This window comes from Atractosteus spatula, chromosome 9 (genome assembly GCF_055471065.1).
Source record: "Atractosteus spatula isolate fAtrSpa1 chromosome 9, fAtrSpa1.hap1, whole genome shotgun sequence".
Taxonomy (NCBI): domain Eukaryota; kingdom Metazoa; phylum Chordata; class Actinopteri; order Semionotiformes; family Lepisosteidae; genus Atractosteus; species Atractosteus spatula.
The window spans coordinates 17407874-17429853 of NC_142714.1; the positions used below are offsets into that span (position 1 = coordinate 17407874).

Below are 21980 nucleotides of genomic sequence, written 5' to 3' on the forward strand. Positions count from 1 at the left end.
GAAAAGCATCAACTGTAAAACTGACTGAAGAATAAATGTCCAATAAATGATACCTGGTCATTTGTTTAATTTACAAATCACTTTTACCTTTTTAATTATCCTTTTATACATGATCTCATTCATTTTTGTCACTTATTCTCTACTTTGAAATGAACTCTATTTTCCAATAGGTTGTAATGTAAAAGGTTTTATTATTTATTATAAGTATTGTATTATGTAACTAAATATTTATATTATGCTGCTTAATCATAGTTTGTTGATTGTATGTTGGATGTATTTCATAAGGATTTTGAAAAATATGTATATGTTGTCATATTTAGATTTTTAAGGTAGTGACTAGAATGTGATAACCTGAATTGCATGGACCTGCTGAACTTCATTTAGGATTTCGAGGGTCTGACAGGCAATTTTTTCCTGTGTATTCATATCCATTTCCACTAGATGGCTCTGTTACACTTCAATGTTGAGATAACGTTGAGGGAGTGTACTGGTGCACATTGGCTGCTTTCGCATCATCCTGGAGGGAATACTTGTTAAATTCACCTTACTAATGTAAATGTCATTGAAACTAAATTGAGTTGTAGGTATGAGAAAGACACGTTTCAATTTTTTTTCTCCAAAATTATCAAGGTCAAGACATTTTATTTTTTCTTGTTAAAGATTAAATTAGCATTTTCCACCAGTTTCACAAGTCAGTGCACGTCAGTACCCATGGACTGGATAATGGGTAATGCAGTGTCCATCCATAAGAAGGTCGAAAAATCGACCAAAGTAACTATTGGCCAATAAATCTAACTCTTATTACGCATAAGGTTACTAATAATCAAGAAAACCATAATTTGTAGAAAATTGAATAAAAATCCTAGATTCCCAAGGTTTCAAAAAATTGTGGAATGGCTACATTAGATATTAATTTATACTTTGTTGCAATAATATTCTTGCTATCACGTTACAATGAAGTCGGCCACATTAAAAACATTTTTTTTAAGTCAAAGCTTGAACGATTGTTCCAGGAGTGAAAAGAGGCTTCCAACACAGTATAGTGCTACCAGGGGAATTGCATTGCGTGCCTGGGAATAATTAACCAAATTTGCCCGACTCTCCAGAGAAGCAGAATCTATAGACAAGTAACCGATTCGCATTCTGCTCCTCCTGATGTATGATCTTTCAACCTCCTAAAGAAATGCAGCTCAAAAGACGCACCCCCACCCCAAAATGGCACAATGTGATTTTGACAGACCGCTGCGATATTCGTCAACAAAAACTTAAAACTGTTTGGTTTCAGGCAAAATCTATACTGGGATGAACCAGATAGTGGTTGTACTCGGAGACCCATTTAGGTAATAAAATATAAAGCATATTGAAGACTTGAACCTACTGTATAGCAATTTATGACACAAGAACAGTTAAAGAAATATATTCATCGTTATACCGCATCTGGAATACTGCACACCTGGTGTCGCCATCATTTTTGAAAGGCAGAATAAAATGTTCCCTCATAGTTTTCTATTATACGAACCAATATGGAACGCTTCAAAACAATATTAGTAAACTTCAAATTGAAATTACGGAACATTCATATTTGGGGACCTGCTCCTTTAAGAAAGGCGAAAACGTCATCACGCACGGACGCTTGGTGGTGCGCGGGAGTTTCTGAATTCTACGAACAGGAAGAGAGCGGGAGGTGAGTTTGTCAATAACATTGCAGATCAGAGAAACAAAAAAAAGTTTTTGTTTAATGATTCCAAAGTGACATTCAAGTCACGTTATTATTCCCGAGGAATTACATTAGAAGCGCGTTGAAGACAGATTTAACATTTGTTTCAGTTGTCTAAAGGAGACAAAGGTACTGTACAGTACTATTCCTCAACACATGTCCAGGTTACATAACATTGCGTTGTTCCTTAATGTTTTTCTCAGAAGATTAACTGCAAACCGAGAGCTTGGAAGCTAAACTGGACCGTTATTAGTGATTTTCTTACCTGTTCTTCACTTAATAGCATATAGGCCACTTTGGTTAGATTTACCATATTTAGATAGTGTAAGCGAACATTTGAAAATCTAGTTTCAATCTATAGCTTCATAATATGCAATAAGTGTATATATCGGCTTAAGTGACTTTAGTTTTTTTGTGATACGCCTTATAGTATTCCCTTCAGACAGGGCCTCCGACTTTGTGATATAATCCTACAAAGCCGAGGTCTGTACTGAAAGTGCCACCGCTCACTCTACACTGTAGACTCGGTAGTGTGAACTCCTTCAGCTTCTGCATTTCTTCAGTGTTTGGCCACAAGAAAACGGTCATGAGTTATGAATTAATTAAGCGCATTTAAGCAACCTTGTGCATGTTTTATGCAGTTTGCTAGAATAGAAATTGTACGCCTGTTTATAAATGTACCACAGTGTTCGCTACTGTGAATCGCCTAAAATTGATCAAAATATGCCTTATTTTAGTGGTCATTTTACTTGGTAATAGGTACAGAATATCCTTATTTTGTGAGGTTTGATTGGAAGTCTAATAGTAGAATTATGCATGGATAGTGATTTTACAAACGCTTTGTTTTTTTTTAACCTAGGCCTACTATAAAATGATCACAAGTTAGCTTCTGCTAAGGGAAATTTGCCTTCAAAATCAAACCCTCCCTGAATAAAACTAAGTTCGTTTTGAGCCCATTTAATTCAGTCCAGATCTGGGGTGCTATCTGTGTGGAATTTGTATGTTCTTGCTGTGTTTGTGTGAGTTTCCTCTGGGTGCTCTGGCTTCTAGGAAAGTCGGTCCTTGGTGTGGATGTATGCATCTGTGTGTCTGCCTTGCAATGGACGGGCGTCCTGTCCAGGGTGTACCCTGCTTATCACCTACTGCTTTCAGGGATAAGCTCCGGCTCTCCCTTGACCCTGCATTGGAAGAAATGGTCAGAAAATTGATGGATAATTGCTGCCCTTAGTCTTGAATGCTTACATTTAGTCTGTTTTGACATACTGTATACAGACGCAAAGGTTTTCCAGAATGGCCATGAGATGTGACACCAGAGAGGAGGTTGAAGTGGAGGAGAACTTTGGGCCTCAACCACTGAGCAGACTGGAGGTATGGTTTTAGACAGAGAGGTCACTGCTGTGTGTTGTGTATCTTGTAGCACTTGTGTGTCTATAGTAGTGATGATAAATGGAACATAACATCAGGTACAGACCCTGTGGAATTTTCTGGTTTGTAAGTTGCTTATTTTCTTTTACCACAGGGAAAAAAAGATGTTTTGTTGTCACCAATCTTTTTACAAATATCTTGTGTTCTCATTCATCATTGCAAAGGCTTGTAACACTTGTTTTTAGCAGATATGTTTACATACAGTGAATGTATAGATTTGTACAAGTTCAAGTAAGTAGCTGCGTCAGAAGGCTCCACAGTTGAAACATTCTCTTTTCCTTTCAGCATGAAATAAACCTTTACCTGTTCCATTTAGATATTTATACCAATATCTGTATAATCTATTAGCCATCAACTATAAATTGAAGTTATATAAAATGATAATAAAGCATCTATAGATAGGTTAGGGCTAATATGCATATTACTCACTCATGCACTAATCCTCATCCTAAGCTCAAGATCATAATTACTGAAAATGAGTACTCTATTAGCATTCTGTACTACATCAATTTATAGTGAAACCTACAATTAACAGAATATCTCTTACACCTTCTATACAGTTCAGTGTGACCCAAAGTTCTTTGGAATTTTAGTTTTTCCTAAATGAATTGCAAAGGGGTGTCCTCTATCTAGAGATCTGCAGTAGTGTGTGTAGTGCATTATCTTGCCCTTTGCTTTGTCGGCAGTCATTATTTTATATTGTCTTTCCACAGCAATGTGGGATCAGTGCAAGTGACATCAAGAAGCTGGAGGAGGCTGGCTTCCACACGGTAGAGGCAGTGGCTTATGCACCGAAGAAGGAACTGCTGAACATCAAAGGAATCAGTGAAGCTAAAGCTGAGAAACTTCTAGTAGGCCATGTTTATATACTCTTCCTCCTGATCTCGTTTTGTCTAGTCTTATGTTATGTGCTTTGGTTTACCTGTAGCTTTTACTGCTATAGAAGTCCTGAATTTATTAACCAAAATCATCTTAGTCCCTTCTTGAGATTGAAGATAAAGACTATAATTCTCTGCCAAGAATTGTAGCTTTTGAAGGAAGTTTTGTTTTCCTTCATAAATGGGACCCATACTAAACGGAACTGAAGAGAAGAAGCTCCTTTGAATTGCTTCAGATAAAACATCCAAAAATGTAGTAAGTTCTTTTGTAAAAGTAAATTACATCAGTGAGATCTAAGCAAAGGGTCCAACTTGTTTTTCAGTTGAAATTCGTCTTTGACCTGTGGTGTTTGCATGGCAAGTTTTTTTTTGTAGGTGATCTTTTCAAATGGTCTGTTACCACAATTCTTTTTACTACAGGCCGAAGCTGCAAAACAGGTACCAATGGGGTTTACTACAGCCACAGAATTCCATCAGCGTAGAGCTGAGATCATCCAGATCACCACAGGATCCAAAGAGCTTGACAAGCTGCTACAGGGTGAGAGCTTATGCCATTAAAAGATTTTTGTGAATATCCAATCCTAAATTATGTCCTCTATTATGGACCTCAAAGGGTCTTTTTTTCTTAAAATCAGTGATTATAACCCCCTGATCCTATGGTACATACTGTACCACTTGCACTTCAAGGAAACCACTTCATTTTATATACAAATGGCATTTTTGTGAAGTAATCACTCTGTAAGGGCAACCAATTTTAAACAGTAAAGGCACTACTAACCTCCAAACCAGCCTTCACACTGTGCTTTGTAATTGACATAGCTAGTAAGGATCAGCTGCAGGTGAACTCTAGAAAACATGAAATTTACATTGGTGATGAGCTGAAGAAGGGAGACCTGAAATTAAATACCTGAATTATATGCTTGATACCTTTTGCCTAAATGCTGATTCATTGTAATCTAGTGTCATGGAACTATACTTTATTTTCAAGCATGGTGCCAGTTATAGTTTTATATTGTATCAGTAATGGAGAAAAGGCAGCTGCAAGACTTTAAATTTGGATGGACCTCCAAACTTTTACTTTGCTGTAGAAGCTCAGCTGCACACTTGATATAGAGGTGATCCAGGAGAAGGAGTGAATTAAAGATGATGACACCACATGCAGCACATCCTCTTTAAAACTGCCAAAACCATATACTAAGCAGAATTACAGGATGGTGGTGCTCTGTATGATTTTGGAGATTGTTCCCTTTCTTGGGGTCTTTCTTTCTTTGCACAGTGGCACTTAAGAAAGATTTCTTTGTTCTTTAATTGTCTTTGTGGGGAGTTGTGCTGCCCCTCCTCTGACAGTGGACCATTTTCCACTGCATCTGTTGCATCTTGTTTTTCCTTAAAAACTACAGTATCCGCTCTTTCTGATGTGGTGAGCTGGGGGGGGGGAGTCTGTCATGATGTCCTGACTTCTTCAGAAGACTGTAACAAGGGTTCTACCAACTGGGGGTAGCTCATTGAGTGTTTTTTTTTTGTGGGGATTGTAAGTTCTTAACAGCATTTGCAGTCATTGTGGTGAGGTTTTTAGACTTTCTAGGTTTAAATTTGGGATTTGAGGCCTAGGCTAAAGAATGTGGTCTTACATTTGGTCGGAAACTGTTTACTTGTAAAATTGATGTTTCAAATTGGAGGGAGAAGCAAAGGAATGTAAAAAAAAAAAAGGGGGACCATTGTCTCCCAAAACTTTTAGCTTAGTTGCTGTGTTTATCCTGTCAAGTTACACGTGAGAAACACCTTTCAGCCGTCTTTTGGTATAGGCTGGGCTAGTCTGCTTCTACATTTTTAGATTAATTATAAATACACAGTACCATTTTGTCTATTGGGAGACCAAAAGGCAATGGGTGAGATGAGAAGATCTAGGCTAGAAATTGCTGATCGAGACTAGAAGGTCGGGCAGTAAGGTGGTGCAGTGGTTAGCATTGCTGCCTCACAGTGCTGGAGCCCTGGGTTCAATTCCTGAGGTGCTATCTGTGTGGATATATATTTGTATATGCATGTAGTATACAATATATTGAAATATATTTGTATATTTTCTCCCTGTTGGTCTGGGTTTCCTCATGGTGTGCTGGTTTCCTCCCAAAGTCGAAAGATGAACTGGTAGATCAATTTGCTTCTGGGAGAATTGGCCGTGTGTGTGTGCGTGCGTTCTGCGATGGACTGACATCTTGTCCATGGTGTATCCCACTTTGCACCCTTTGCTTGTTGTGATAGGCTGTGACTCCATTTTAAAATAGATAGAGAGATGGACTAAAAGGTCTTTGTCTTATTATTTTCAGCCTAAAACTCCTATCTAAAAATATTTTACCATTAGTTAGGCCCACTTACAATTCAGACAAGCACTTTAGGTGCATTCATATGACTATGAATCCGAACAATATTATAGCCTACTGTTTCCTTAAAAGCTGCTGCACACATTATGCTACATATTAGTCATGGTGGGTTCAAACTGAGAAGCTCATTTTCCACAACAAACATCTCAGATAGCCAGACATTTTGTCTGAAATAAAACAATCTGTGCCCATTTAAGAAATAATAACCTTTGAACCTTTGCCAAAAATAGCATTTTGTATAAGTAATATTACCCTACCCTCCTTAACATTATAAAATGATTATCAGAGTGTTCATTTACTGTTGAGTCTATGTTCTAGACATTCTAGAAGTCGACAGGCAACATTCAGTTAACGGTTTTCCAGCATGATTTTACAGTTTTACAGTTATTGGAAGTGCCAACAGTTTGTGTTGGACCTGCAACTTTTTTTGGCACAGAGGTGAAAAACATTTCTCTGCCTCATTTTTAACTTTTTATAAGCTGCCTGCTGTAAGTGGCTAAAAAAAGTCTAAATGACATTCATGGTACTTACTTTGATTAGTTAACACCAGTTTAAAGAAAAAATTTGAGTAGATTAAAATAAAAAGAATGTAAATACAATATGGATTATTTTTATTGGTCCGTCCAGATGATTGTACTGTATAGCTGTTAAACTTCATTTATTCTATTTATTTTACTTGTAATTTATCGTAATTACTATACCTCGAGGTAGTACAGAATGGTAATAAATATGCATCCAGTGATAAACAATGAGTCCAGGTTAAAGTTAGTATTAATGCTACTGCATGTATATACAGTATGTGTTCTGTTAAAATTTTACAGTTCCTGGAGTTTATAGTTTAATGAGTTTATAGTACAGTTCCATTCATATGTATTAAATATTCATAAAACATAAACGACTTTGTTTATGTGAATAGGCTGCATCAATATATAATTTCCTAGATCCACATTCACTTGGCATATAATTTTAATTTGCTATATATACTGACAATGTGGATCCCATTGATTTTTTTGATTGGTCATTTTTTCTTGTTAGGAGTGTAATCAGGTACAGGAAGCCCTTTATTGATAAAGTTACAATAATTTTCTTTTTTTAAAATGAGAAATCATTGACAAATTTTAAACAAGTCACGTTTTCAAGGCAGGCAGTATGAGTTTGAGTTATTTTTACTAGCACATGATTAAACCACAGCAAAGCATGGCTCTCTTTGTATATTGGCACCAGTATAACCTTCATAAAAAGGTGTCTGTGTTTAATAATGTGGTTTTATTGTGAGATTGCAGATCCTTTGCAAATATTTACAGTTGCAGAAAACTTTACAGTTCACATAGTATTTCATATCAGTGAGGACAATACATTGTTATGCTGTCTGGGTCCTACTTTGCGTGTTCACGGGCTTGTAAAGATCAAGATTTCCCTTCTAAATTTTCAGGAGACTTTGTCAGCAGCTGTCCAAAAAGAAAGAATCCCACACTGATTCTTCAATCTGTGTGCAAAATTATACAATTAATCTGAAAAATGTCCAAATTGACACATTTATAGGTATGCCTTTTTGGCTGTCTACTAATATGTTTTATTTAAAAAATTGAACAGAATGGTAAGATATGCATGAAAGCATATACTTTAAATTTTGGTTATGTTAAAAATGTGCAATGTCCTAGAAAGACTGTTTAGAATATTATGTGTAATTTTAGTCTTTTCACTTCACTTTCACTTCAGAAAAAATATTGCTGCTTTGAGCTTAAACCAAACCAAAACAACTGGATATGTTCCTGTGTTTTGAAGGAATGTCCTGCTTAGACTGAAAATATTGAATCTTTTTAGTCTAACAGAGAAGACTACAAGTGGATCTGATTCTACTATTCAAAATCTCCAAAAGCATTGACAATGTCAGTCCTATCAACTTTGTCAGAATCAAAAGTGAAACACAAACCAGAGGATACAAGGGTAAATAAAAGGGATCAAATTACAAACTTTTTGAGATTAGGAAGCAGTCCTTGTTCCAAAAGGTCACCGGAGTATGAAAGAAAACACCCAGCAGTGTTGTTGAAGTTGATATTTTGGCTTCATAAAAAAAATAACTTTTATTAGATCCTTGGATCAATTAGCTTCTGACCAGCCAAATGAGCTATATATATTCCCAAATTTTTTTAACAAAAAAAATAATCTTATGTATGTTTGGCTAATCTGAAAGGATTAGATTTTTTACGTTTATTAAGCAGGGAAGTGTTTAGTGACACCTTTTGTGTCGTATTATTTCCATTTTTTTTCAGGTGGGATAGAAACTGGTTCAATTACAGAAATGTTTGGAGAGTTCCGAACAGGAAAGACCCAGCTTTGCCACACTCTAGCAGTGACTTGTCAGGTATTTATATATAAATGTTTAATATGCTGAAAGAATTTATTAGTCATTTAAACTTTGTGTACACTCTTCTTTTTCAGTTTTATCTGTATACTTCAGTTTTTATTGTAGGGTGAAGCTTTGACAGATAATATATGCATGTGAATTTAAAAACTGACAATCCTGTAGAAGTCAGACAGATTGGGACTGGAGTTAGTGTTCTGATGTGGTTTGTAATTCGACAAGCCATTTTTGCAGTATTCTCCGATGTAATGCTATTTTTATATTTTTGGTTAATATATATAATCAGCATAGATGAGTGCATTTCAAATCACAGTGAAAGTAAAATGTACACGGTGATGTGTAAAACCTCCAATTTACTTTCCAAAATAGATAAAATATCCAGGTATACAAACGTCTAGTGAGGTGAAGCGGCCCTATTACGTTGTAAACAAGCAGGCTTGTGAATAAATCTCTTTTAATCCCAAAATAAATATTTATCTCGGCTTTAAGACGGTTTTGCCAACAAATACAATTTATTTGTTGACTTTGTATGCAGATTCTGTTAGAACATTTCTGTAGCGAAATGTCTGCTGCACAACCTGTATTTATACGCTCGTACATCACTTTACATTAGTCATTCCAGTGACTAGTGAGCAGTAAGGGCCGCTTCACATCACAGTTCTCGCAAACTCTTGACAACATTATGACTATCCACTACTTTCACAAAGTTCAAAATTTTGTGCCTAATTTGGAAATTGTAAAAACAATATTTAATAATCGGTCTGAGAAATTAGGACTGCAGTTTCCTTTTAAGAAACCAGTTGGATCAGCTGACAGCTGTCCTTCAAGACTTGGACTGAGAATCACTCCTGTAAAAGATATTGTGCATTTCTAATAGTAAACCATTAAGTGAAAGGATTGTTGTTCTTGTCTCTTAGTTGCCAATTGACCAAGGTGGTGGAGAGGGAAAAGCCATGTACATTGACACAGAGGGGACCTTCCGACCCGAGAGACTGTTGGCTGTTGCAGAAAGGTGTGCTTTTTCTAAATGGCCTCCTATATGAATGCTTTACATGGGTTAGTTTTCTATGATAACATGCTATTCATGGTTGCCAATTAGTAAAGTACATTTGACTGGGACCTATCTAGACTTCAATAAATACAAAAAACACATCAGGGAATTAAATAACTATGACAGTGGAAAGCTGGCCAAATGGTCCTGGAGTTATTTTTTTTTAATCTGATTCTATTCGACCTGTGTTTGGTCCCCACCATTGCTTGAAATAAATATAAGGTCTTCTCCTAAATTTTCTGTCTCTTGCAAGTGTCAATATGTTTATATGTATTTTTTGTACATCAAAAACAGTAGTATACATGTGTTCCCACTGGAGCAGTTACTTTAAGCACACACTTGTTAAAACATGTGCTTTAGCACTTAATTTGGAACGTGCAATTTTACAAGCACTTTTTGTGTGTGTTCTGCAAAGAACACCATTACAGTGTTGTGATAGAAAAAAATGCCGTGCATCATGATATATGCCAATTTTAATTTACTGTTTCACAACACCAAAAGCAAAAATATGTAAATGTTTTGGAAGCTCAAGATTGATTAAATAGCTCAAGAATGACTTCAGGTTGTTGGGTCAGAAAGCTACTTCAGAAAACCATCGGGGAGGTAAGTCTTCCTTTTGCTTTAACTTGTTCAAAATATTAACTTTTTTTTTTAAATGCAGTCTTGATGAAAGGTAGAAATGCAACCTTTAAGTATGGGGGTAAAAAAAGGAAAGATGTTAGTGTTGACTGTTCCCAAACTAATTGGTCCACGGACTTAAAGTGGTTTGTACATTTTCCAAATGTACAAATGAAAGTAATATAACATTGGTGTTCTATTCAGGGTTTTTCCAGGCACTTCATTAATGAAAATGAAACTCTTTCCCTTCACTATTCGTTGAATCGAAGGGAAGCAGCAGTTGAGAGTGTGATATTGAGAATGCCTGAGTAAAGCAGAGCAAGACCTTTTATCTGAACTGGCATCTGTACATATGCTGTGGGAAGGCTGGGTGGGTTTTCCTTGAGGCCTGTTTGATTCCTGTTGTTCTTGTTGCACGGATTTAAATCCCTTCTAATGTGGGGCTTTGTTAAACGAGCTCGCCGACAGCAATCACTGGAACTCGCTTCCCTTCTGGAGGTCATTTGCATCCAAATAAATTGAACCTCTTTCACTTTTAGACAGTCTATTTGTCTGTAGTGGTTCAGCCAAATTTTCAGTAATTATTTATTGAGTTTTCTTTTTGAAACTCTTTGAAGAATAAGGAAGTAATACCTCAGCACATTTCAAATAAACTTCCCAAGATGTTTTTTTTTTCCAATGTTTTGAAACTTAGCCTTCCAAGAAAAAGTTGTGCTACTGACAGCTCTGGTCTTAACATACTTGTGGGATTCTTTTTTTTTTTTTGTTCAGCACTTTTTTTGTTTAAAAAAAACAACATCAAATGTTATCGTTACAAAAATCAAAAACAATGATTTTGGTGTCTTCGGATTTTGTAACCCTAAATGTGACATTCATTTCATTCTGGTCAAGATCAATTGTTCCTGGACTATGCTGGTTTATATACAGTAGATTTCAGTCTTAAATTATATACCTAGTGATTTAGGTTCTTACATCTAAAATTGACTGCTTCTATTATCATAAGCAAACCATAAATAATATACCACTGTAAGGATTCTGGCAATGACAGCCTGCCAGATCAACTTAAATATGGAGGTCCTTAGTTGTTAATCATAGGACCTTGAGTTTATTTTACTATACAGTCGAACCATATATTTTTTTTAATTTGATTATTTTTTAGCTTGTAAAGCAGAGTTTCTTGTCTCATGCCATCTGTTGTACTTTTATGTGCGTTCAGAAGTGCTGCATCTACATATTCAAACTAATGTTCATACTCCCAAGCTTTTGTCTTCTGTTTAAGCTTTTGTTCCTGAGCTATAAAATCAGATTGTCTAAGATATTCTTTTCATAGTGTAACAGCAGTGTATGTTACTAGCATTATACTTCTGGCTTCATTATTGAATGCACTGAAGATGTAAATACAAATTAGACTAAATTGTGCACTTTTATTGTTTTATGTGATGTGGTTTTGATACATAAATGCATGAAGAATCTGGCCATTAGCCTTCAAATCAGGTTCAACAAAATAAAACTCCATTTCCATAAATTCAGTTTCTTTAAAAATCAAATACTGATAAAGTAAGGAGGTTTTGGTTTAAAAATATATAACTACTGTGAATTTCTTTTGATAGTAGAGGAAAAAAAAGTCTTATTTTATGTCAGTTTGTATGTCTGTTACAGAGGAGAATATTACTGGTGTAATGAATGATATTTTGTGATTGAGTGTTGATATGAGTTGGTTTTATTCTTTCCTAGTTAATAAAATGATGTGAAACAATGCTGAAAATATAATGAACAGAAATAACAGTTACATGAAAAGGATCAGGAGTACAAGTTCACAATAAGTGCTGAACAAGATAAATAACATTGGTCTCAAATTAAACATCTAAATGACCAAGTTTTCAGTATCAATTAATCTTGTTTTACTCCTTCGTACTTGTGTTAGGCTTTATATACCTTATATATTGAACAGAATCTGGCCCAACGCATAAAATATTACTGTTAACTTACAAATAAGTTCAGCGCACTGACAAATTTAGTCTTTTTCATGCTACAAAGAGTTGTGATAAAAAGCTTTATAATAAATAGAGTGGTGTTTTGTCTTGCAGCATATTATATTTGAATTTTTTTACTATTGTCAGAATGATTTATTTGGCAGTAACTTTATGAATTAAGTTGATGTCAATCTGGTGCCTTTGTAGTGTCTAGCACTCGCACTGCCTGCTATAAAACTTCAGCAGAGGTCTGAATATGGGGCATTTCTTGCGTGACTGTAGGACAGATGAACAATAGCCATATGTTTAGTGCTTTAAAATTGAGGCACCTGTGAATGTACTGCTTTATCATATGTCACTCCTACAACCTTTAAATTACACTTATTCAGGCAAATTAAAGGGTATTGTGTTTGTTTTGGGATTTATAAAGGTGCTTAAATGAGTGTGTAAAATAAGTGGTTCATTTAAAGTTACTATAACAATAAACATATTAAGAACCTTGCATTTTTTTTAGTCACGCAGAACTTAAACTTGCAAACCTCAGGGAAGTCCCTAACTAACAATTTGTCTGCTCCATGTATTAAAGGCGGCTGAATTATGAAAGCTGCTTTATTTGCTGCCTCTAAACACTAGGTATTCCAAGTCTGTGCATATTAGTCAACGTTCAGAATAAGTATGTAATTACTGCAGGTAAGAGATTTCTAAGCCTTTTCTTTTAACCATTTGTTACACAGCTTTATTAAGTCTGTTTACACAGACATAAAAGAGGAAAAAATGGTGAAAAGGCCTGCAAAAGAAATCTTTCTGTGACTATTAAATAAGATTTCACGCTTCCTTCTCTGTGTTACAGCCCACTCGCCCCTTCTCACGGCATGCTTTTGTGAACTGTATGGGGGATCCCCTGAGCCTCGTAATGAGGTCTCACTCTCTCTCTGTGATCGTGTGGCCTGCTGGCCTCCTGTTCTCCCTTGTAGCCAGCCCCAGGTCACTCAGTCCCTGTCAGACTGTAGCAGCACACCATCCAGCTGCTCATTAAAAGCCTGGCCTTTCTTGCCACTGAGCCCTGGGGGAGAGGGTCAGGGGCACTGCAACTGGAACTTTTAAAGATCTGATTACACTGCACGCAGGAGCTAGCAAAAGCTTGCATGGCTGACCTTCAGTACTACAATATTTTTTTTATTCCAACAGTAGGATATTTTTTCATTTTATTTGTTCAATTTTATTTTGGTGTACAATTTGCCTGTGATCTCTGTAATGCCTGCCATTCCATATGTGCAAGGCAAAAATTATAAAATACTCAATACTTTTCAAAAATCATCACTGTCATCCTGAGTACATTTACACCATCGTATTACTTTTGACACTATGTCTAGACTTTTAACTGTGGAAAATAGGTGGAAGACTTCATGGTACAGAACTAAGATAAGTATTAAAACCTTAATCTCCTTTCTAAGTTATGTAAAAATGTAGCTGAACACCTTAGTAATTATTCAGATTAAATTGTTTGACATATGACTGCTTCTTTCATGTTTTTTCAGTGTGATTTGCACAGAGCTGATAACTGCTAGTTAGGGATCGCACTTTACAGAGTTGATAATCGGTGGTTTAGGAGCTGGGAAGGCCTGGGTTTTCCCAAGCTTTGTCTTGGTGTTCTGCCAAAGATCTGGAACCATACCCTTTACATTTTCTACTTGTTTTATTGTCTCACCCAAGATAGTGCCAAAGATCTGGAACCATACCCTTTACATTTTCTACTTGTTTTATTGTCTCACCCAAGATAGTGCCAAAGATCTGGAACCATACCCTTTACATTTTCTTCTTGTTTTATTGTCTCACCCAAGATAGTGCTTTGATACAGTTTGAGAGTTTAGTATTTTTCTTTGGAAATTCATCTTGTTTCAGTTGTCATTTTTATTGTAAAAGTAAAATGGATTTCCACTGGAGATGAAATGGTGGGTATTTGTGAAAATGTTGTCGGTATTTAATTAGACACTGATATTTTTAGGCGCTGATAAATGTCATCAAGATGTTACTGTTACAAACAAGTAACAGTAACATCTCTGGCATATCTCAAATCTAAATTATTTCATAACTCTGAAATCCATTGTTGAAGATGGTACATTTAAAATCAATGACTTTAAGGTAGAAGAACCTGGACCATTGGACCAGCAGCCATATCACTCTGCAACTCACAACTGGCAACCCACTGAAGCTCAGCAGGTGTGAGCCTGGTCAGTACCTGGATGGGAGACCTCCTGGAAAAAAACTAAGGTTACTGCTGGAAGAGGTGTTAGTGGGACCAGCAGGGGGCGCTTACCCTGTGGTCCATGTGGGTCCTAATGCCCCAGTGTAGTGACGGGGACACTATACTGTAAACAGGCTCCGTCCTTCGGATGAGACGTAAAGCCGAGGTCCTGACTCTCTGTGGTCATTACAAATCCCAGGGCGTTTTGCAAAAAGAGTAGGGGTGTAACCCTGACGTCCTGGCCAAATTTCCCATTGGCCCTTACAAATCATGGCCTCCTAATAATCCCCATCTATGAACTGGCTTCATTACTCTGCTCTCCTCCCCAGTGATAGCTGATGTGTGGTGAGTGTTCTGGCGCACTATAGCCGCCGTCGCATCATCCAGGTGGATGCTGCACATTGGTGGTGGTGGAGGGAAGTCCCCATTACCTGTAAAGTGCTTTGAGTGGAGTGTCCAGAAAAGTATAATATAAGCATGTATAAGTGTAAGCAATTATTTTTATTAAATAAAGCAGTTTAGGTTTTTCGCTGATGCACACCACACATAACAAAAAGCCTCAAATGTAATTGAGACATATATTTAATTAATTTCTTTCTCTTCCAAATGACCATGAATTATAGATGTTGTGGTAATCTTTTAAATTTTCATACCTGCGTCATTTTTAAGAAGTGTCACATTAATTTCATACTTTCTGCAGGGCCTCAGCTCCAAAAGGTTGAACATAGTACTTAATAAAAGTGTACCTAACACAGAAGTCTTGGTAAAATGTTTGATATCGTTAAGATATCAAATGTTGCTTTGATAAATGACTAATATGATTTTTTTTTTGCTTTGGTGTAATGTACAATTCATTTGTCTCACTAAAAACATTTTAATGTGGTTTTTTCCCCACTAGGTATGGATTGGTTGGCAGTGATGTTCTTGATAACGTAGCCTACGCCAGAGCATTTAACACAGACCACCAAACCCAGCTGTTGTACCAAGCCTCAGCAATGATGTCAGAATCTAGGTAATATTTCTTCTGTTTGTAAATTAAAATCAAGAAATATCAGCAATCTGTGGTATATGAATAGAGGGGCATTTCTCAAAAAATAGTTTTCTTCCAAGATCACTGGTAGCTTTTGTCCTCTTTAAACATAAGCAAATAAACTGAATGAGGATGCATAATCTACAGTTTTTCAGCTTGTTTATGCTTACCATTGACGCTGATGCTTAGCAACAAATAGCCAACGTTTTTTAAGTATATTAGTCTTAAATTTTATGAATGGGGTGGATTGTTACTTTTTATAAATATTTATGGTTAATATTGTCAGTTTGAGATTTTTTGGGAAACGTGAAAATCATGACTCAGTGTGTTAAGTTGCTTTACCTCTCCTATTGAGTTCTTGGTTTCATATGCTAGCACAAAAACTGCATTTCTAACTACTTTGCAGTGCACTGCCACGTGGTGAAAACTGGCTTGTCAAGGTATAATTTGTGATGTCGTACTTGAAGTGTCCAGAAGCACTCTACCTGTTCAACAGCTGTCTCTTGCATTTACAACAATAACGTATGCAAGGGAAACGAGAACTGAAACCGAGAAAATAACATGTATTCTTTGTGATTGAGAGAAAACAGTGATGCCTGATTTATGGATGGAGTGTGCCACGTAGAGCTGTCACAAGGAGCCTTTCGACTCATGAATGAACTTGAGCAAATTTAGCAAATTCCACATCATAGCCTACAAAAAAGAAAAGACTAAAATATGTAAATACAACTGTTTGCCACAGTTGAACGTGCTTAATTTGGTTTGTCCTCTAAATTTAACTTAGTTTGTCCTTGGGACCAACCTCTTTTGTCATTCCTGTTCAGCTAGAAACACTATTGTTAAAGCAGTGCAAAGTGCTTTAAATTGTTAAAGCACTGTTTTGCACTGAGCAAAAACAGGCTGTCACTACAAAGTTCCAAAGTCCTCACTTTGGGAGTTCTGCCAATTACCATTAATTAAGATTCTTCAAGACTATCAGTTTCTGTTAAAAAGCCTTTAATGTTCAAATGAATTAGGAGATTCTGGCGTTGAAGACTTAAACTCCGTCTCGTGCAACTTTCACAGAGATTTACAGTATCTAAACAAGGAATTCAAGTCCTTAGAAGATAAACTGTTCATTGCTTCTATGTAATGAGCATGAGGGTTTGTCACATTTCATTAGATTAAACAGAGAGCTAGACTGCATTGTCAGCAATTCACATAATGAAAACAGTTTGGCCATAAGGGAATGAGACAAATACTGATTGCAAGTAAAAGTTGCAATCAGTTGTTTCTGCCATAATGGGATTTGTAATGTAAAACAAAATTGTCCAGCGCTTACTGTGGCCTTAAAATGGATACATTTGTTCTTCTCTGCAGTTCCAGTGAACATCACTGCTTCTCCCATCGAAACTGTGGCTTTCTGTTTGACTCCGTTAAGGAATATGGTCTTAAAATGTCATTTAACCTAGCTTCAAAACTTTGTAAAGAAATGGGAAATAGGTCTCAGTTAGAAGTCATGTCTAATTGGTATGAATTTACTTTTATCTAACTCTTTTTTTCCAGGTATGCTTTGCTTATAGTGGACAGTGCTACAGCCCTCTACAGAACAGATTATTCAGGGAGAGGAGAGCTTTCTGCACGACAGTGTCACCTGGGCAGGTTTCTGCGTATGCTGCTGAGGCTTGCAGACGAGGTAGAGTACCTTTTTGCTGCGCAGAGATAATAACACGTGTTTTTAGAGCACAGCTATGTAAAGATGCACTTGTCTGCTTGTACACGAAACCTATTAGGATCTTTTAATTGAGTCTTTTGGTGCTTGTAATTTGGCCAGAACCAAATCAAAATTTCAATCTACCATCTAGTTAAAAATACAAACCATGCTGATGAAAGAAATAGGCTTCTTGTAATCATCCATCATCAAGTGCTGGTTTTACAATTTGAGTTTAGTGGTGCCCAAGTTTTGATTTGATCTGGGCCTCAGACATAAGTGGCACCTACCATCCCCAGCAAGTCACTAAAGTTTAACAAATTTCGTATTACATTATACCTGTTTGGAAATGGTATTTCTTCTGAATGTATCAAGTACTTCATTTTCACAATCATAGAGTTTAGTGAAATGATGTAAAGGCAAGGGGTAATATATTTTACAATTGTATAGAACTCTAAGAGTGAACCTTTTAATAAAAAATGAAGATTTAGTGTAACTGTCAGATTTTAATTGGTTTGCAATCCATCTGTGGCAGGGAAAGTAGTTCCGAAGACAAGCAGTAAGTTGCTTCAAGCATAGGATGTGGTGTAAGTAGATGATAGTTTACCAAAATCTGTTTTCAGTTTCGCAAAACTTGTTCAAGTGTGGCATTTTTTTGACCACACAAAAGATCTTTCATATGAAGATCAAGTGGCCTTGCTGTCCCTTTAGGGGCACTCAGACACAATGAGTCTGAAGCGTGAGGTAGATTTTTTGATCTTCAAATAAGCAAAACTACTCTTTTCATTTTATTCCACCAAAGAAGGCCTTCTGCCAATCTTTACCAATGGGATTGCATCATGAGGTTTGCATTTTAATTAAAACAGACCACCAGAAAAGTTTATATTTCGGCACAGATTTGTGTGGTTTTGAAAAAGTATTTTGTCCTTCCCATTTTGTAATTTATGGGAAGTTGGTGTCTGATGGTGTACCGTAATGCCCAGTGTTCCTTATTGGCACATTTCAAGTATATTCTAAGGAGAAATTGCACAACCACGCACTTAAAAAACTTTCCTTAAATTTGGACAAAATGCAGCTTTCTTTTATATAGCAATTTGCTATACACAGCTAAGGATCACAAAACACATTATAAATACCCAGGATGTAACATGGTAGTTATTCTTCTGTATCAAACCAAACAGCTAGTCACCAAAGACAGTATGAAACATGAATTGGTAAGGGGAACACTGTACGCCCATTATAGGAACATGACATTCGTGCCAGAACAGTATGTAGTCAGGATACCGAGGTCACAGCTCGTCTCTTAAAAGATGGTATTAAATGTCTACAATGTAGACCGAATGGACTGCTTTTAACCCCTCATTTAAGACACTAGACAAGCATTTGTCAGTTATGTTAGCAAATTAAATGTAATAAGAAGAAAGGCAAGAAGACTTTATTTTCTGTTTTAATCCATCGCAGCATCTTGGATATCTTTTAACAATTTTAAAAGAAAATATTTGGGGTGTCTTTCTATACTATCTATAGGAGTTCTAGGCACAGTTTTCAAATTTCAGATGTGCTTCCTGAATCTTGATTAGGCAGACAGGCATCAAATTACAGAACCTTCGCATGACTCATTCAATCTTATTTGAGCAAGTAATGGGCATTCTTTGTACAGTGTGAACACTGTTTGGGAGGAAATGATTTCTGTGGTGTGATGCATGCAAACATTTCACTTTGACACCTCCAGGTAGTGGACAAAAAACAGAAACATCTGGGTACACGAGGGACACCAAGTACTGTATATTGAGAGCAAGAGCTTCCATACAGGTGTGTCTCGTGCTTCTAAGTAAATAACATCTTAGCATGCTTAGGGTGAAGTACAAGAATGTTGAAACAAGCATAAATGCTTATAATTATAGCAAGCATGGCCATATGGTATCAGAGCATGATACTACAGTTGGATTGCAGTCCACAAAGTGCTTATCACACCTGGCAATGCATGTTTATGAGATTAGTGTTACAAAGAGCACCAGCAATAGACTACTAAGTATTAGAGAAATGGGATATTGGCAGAAGAATCATCCTTCAGCATATTTTTAACATGCAGAGAAGTGCACCTGTGGCTCCAACCTATAGAATCCTAACGCCTTGAGTTCTTTGTTCCAACAGTGAAGGGCTGTGATGGTTCTGCAATTTTCCATTCTGCCAAATTCCAGTCACTTGTAGACTCTTATCCTGTTTCACATGGTGACCTTGTGAATTAACCGTGGTATTTCTTTTCGTCCACTACCTGTAGATTTTTTGTTTTTACTAATATGGTCTTTGACTGTACACAAGTGCAAGGTTAATGTACAAGGTGTTTGCTTATATGTCAGTCAGGAGTCTCTTTACAATTTGACATCTTTTATTGCAACTAGCATCTTGGTGTGCACTTAGTTTCCTTCTGTGCTTAAAGGAGTAGTCTAAATTATCTGTCTCATTACTGTCTAAATCATCATTAGTGCTGTTGCTTACTTGTGTATTGTGTTTAGTTATCAGTCATTTTCATGTTTTGTGAATGCTCATGATAACATGTATGATGAAACTTGTAAAAAAAATATATAAAGGCCCTTTAGCAAACAAAATCTATCATGAAATGTGGTGGGGGCACAGATTAGTATTGCACACTATTCAGAAGCCTGTTGGTAGACCATTGGCCATAGAAGGCTGTGTAACAAAATTATTTCCACACAGCACAAAAGAATCTTTTGAAAAGTGAAGGCTGGTGAAGCCTGACTATAATAAAATATACAAATCCTCAAATCGGGCATTAAAAATGTACATCTGTCACCAATCAAATCAAGTTTTACCATGAGAAATCACTTGTGCTCATTAATTTTCCAAATAATCTGACATATGTGCAATAACAATTATGAATGCTGTTCCATTAGGGCCTTACATGTTTTAGTTATTAACCTACAAAAATGTTTTGTTTGTATTTCTCTATTTCACGGAGGGCAATAGCAAATGGCAACGAATGACAAAGAACGGACACCCAGTGTTTTTTTGATACTGTGATTTTTCCCTGTAGTTCGGTGTAGCGGTGGTGATCACTAACCAGGTGGTGGCTCAGGTGGATGGTGCTGCTATGTTTTCTGCAGATCCAAAAAAGCCTATTGGAGGCAACATCCTTGCCCATGCATCAACTACTAGGTGGGTTCTGCTGCCTGAACTACATTATAATTGGTTATTGCTTATTGTTATTGGTTATTATAAAAGACGTTAATATCATTAAGTTTTTGTTGAAAGTTTGAATGTGTCGCTTGTTTCCTTCCGTTTTTCACTGATTTCATTACAACCTTTATTAAAATTAAGGATGAAATGAAATCAGTGGATCTTGCATTACAGAGGTTTTCTGCAGTTGTAAGAATGAATGCCCTTTATTGTATTTAAATGATTCATTTGTGCTTTAATGTTTAATATTCATGGTAACTATGAAGTCCAGTATAATTCTACTGAAACAGATGCCTGAAGCATGTTCAGTGACAAGATAGCAGTTTCACAACAAACTGGATCCTTCAACCTTGCCAGTATCAGGGGTTAGCAATGTTTGCGAAAACTTTAAGGACCATCTTTTATATGTGCTTAGCAAAGAGTCGTCATGAAATATTTTGTACTTGCAAGGTTCATGTATTGGTGTTGTTTCTGTCTCTTACACAGACTGTACTTAAGAAAAGGCCGTGGTGAGACCCGGATATGCAAGATTTATGATTCTCCTTGTCTCCCAGAGGCTGAGGCCATGTTTGCTATTAATGCAGATGGAGTAGGTGATGCAAAAGACTGAGCTGCTTGCAACTGAAGAACTTAGAAGCAGTTGTCAGAAATTAACATTGGTCTTTTTTTTGCATTAAGGACACTATTTAACAGTTTGCATTGCTTATCCAACATGATCTGTCGAAGATGATTTTTTACCCTTGTCAATTTTACTCTTTGTACAGTATAACACTTCAGTGAACACATAGATGTGTGTAAGACCCTTTTATTGAAGAAATGGTAGTTCATGCCTGTTTTGCTAAAAAAGTTGAATATTGAGATGTTCTGGCTGCCAGTCTTTAAGACAACAAAGGTGTATAATAGACTTTGCTGAAGAATTCATGTTGAATATTGTGCTCTGAAAAGGTAATGAATTACTATGTAGTTACTGTTTTGGACTTGAGAGAAAAGCAATGATACCTGAAAAATCTCGAAGACCTTGAGGTTTTCTTTATTTTTCCTCTGTAGGTATGGAAGGAAATTGTCATTTTTTTGTTTCCCTTTTATGTCTTTGTTATATCACCTTCCTTTGTATATATATGATATACCCTATTAAATTTATTTTTAAACCACTGATTTCAGGTTTGTTGTTTTTCATTATTTTTAAGTGATTGAAAAGTTAGTTTCTGATTTTACAGTTTTGTCTTGAAAGAACATTGTGTTCTTAAGATGTATGTTGGCCGATTGTCAAGTGTCTAGCATGCAACATACAATTTTTCAAATTTCTCCTCAGACAAACTGCAGGGTCATTTTGTTATGGAGTATGTTTTTAAAAGTTACAACAACTCTAAAATTCTGTGCTTTGTATGTCTGGGTATAACTTTTCAATGAAT

General features: G+C 36.3%; 1 protein-coding gene across 1 annotated transcript; it reads left to right on the top strand.

Moving 5' to 3' along the window:
- Window positions 1-1609: 1609 nt before the first annotated feature.
- On the top strand, window positions 1610-21721 carry rad51 (RAD51 recombinase). Its single transcript, XM_088925239.1, has 10 exons — window positions 1610-1684; window positions 2990-3085; window positions 3856-3993; window positions 4441-4558; window positions 8672-8763; window positions 9681-9775; window positions 15549-15662; window positions 17226-17355; window positions 20426-20547; window positions 21055-21721. The coding sequence occupies exons 2-10, from the start codon at window positions 3008-3010 to the stop codon at window positions 21176-21178; spliced, it is 1011 nt and encodes a 336-aa protein (XP_088781365.1). The 5' UTR covers window positions 1610-1684; window positions 2990-3007; the 3' UTR covers window positions 21179-21721.
- Window positions 21722-21980: the final 259 nt, after the last annotated feature.

What these genes read in the sequence shown, in the direction of transcription:
- rad51 (XM_088925239.1), top strand. Translation starts at nt 3,008, where the DNA reads ATGGCCATGAGATGTGACACCAGAGAGGAGGTTGAAGTGGAGGAGAAC. An exon ending in CTCTAGCAGTGACTTGTCAG is followed by an intron (nt 8,764 to 9,680) that starts GTATTTATATAT and finishes CTTGTCTCTTAG; the next exon opens with TTGCCAATTGACCAAGGTGG. An exon ending in GCAATGATGTCAGAATCTAG is followed by an intron (nt 15,663 to 17,225) that starts GTAATATTTCTT and finishes CTTTTTTTCCAG; the next exon opens with GTATGCTTTGCTTATAGTGG.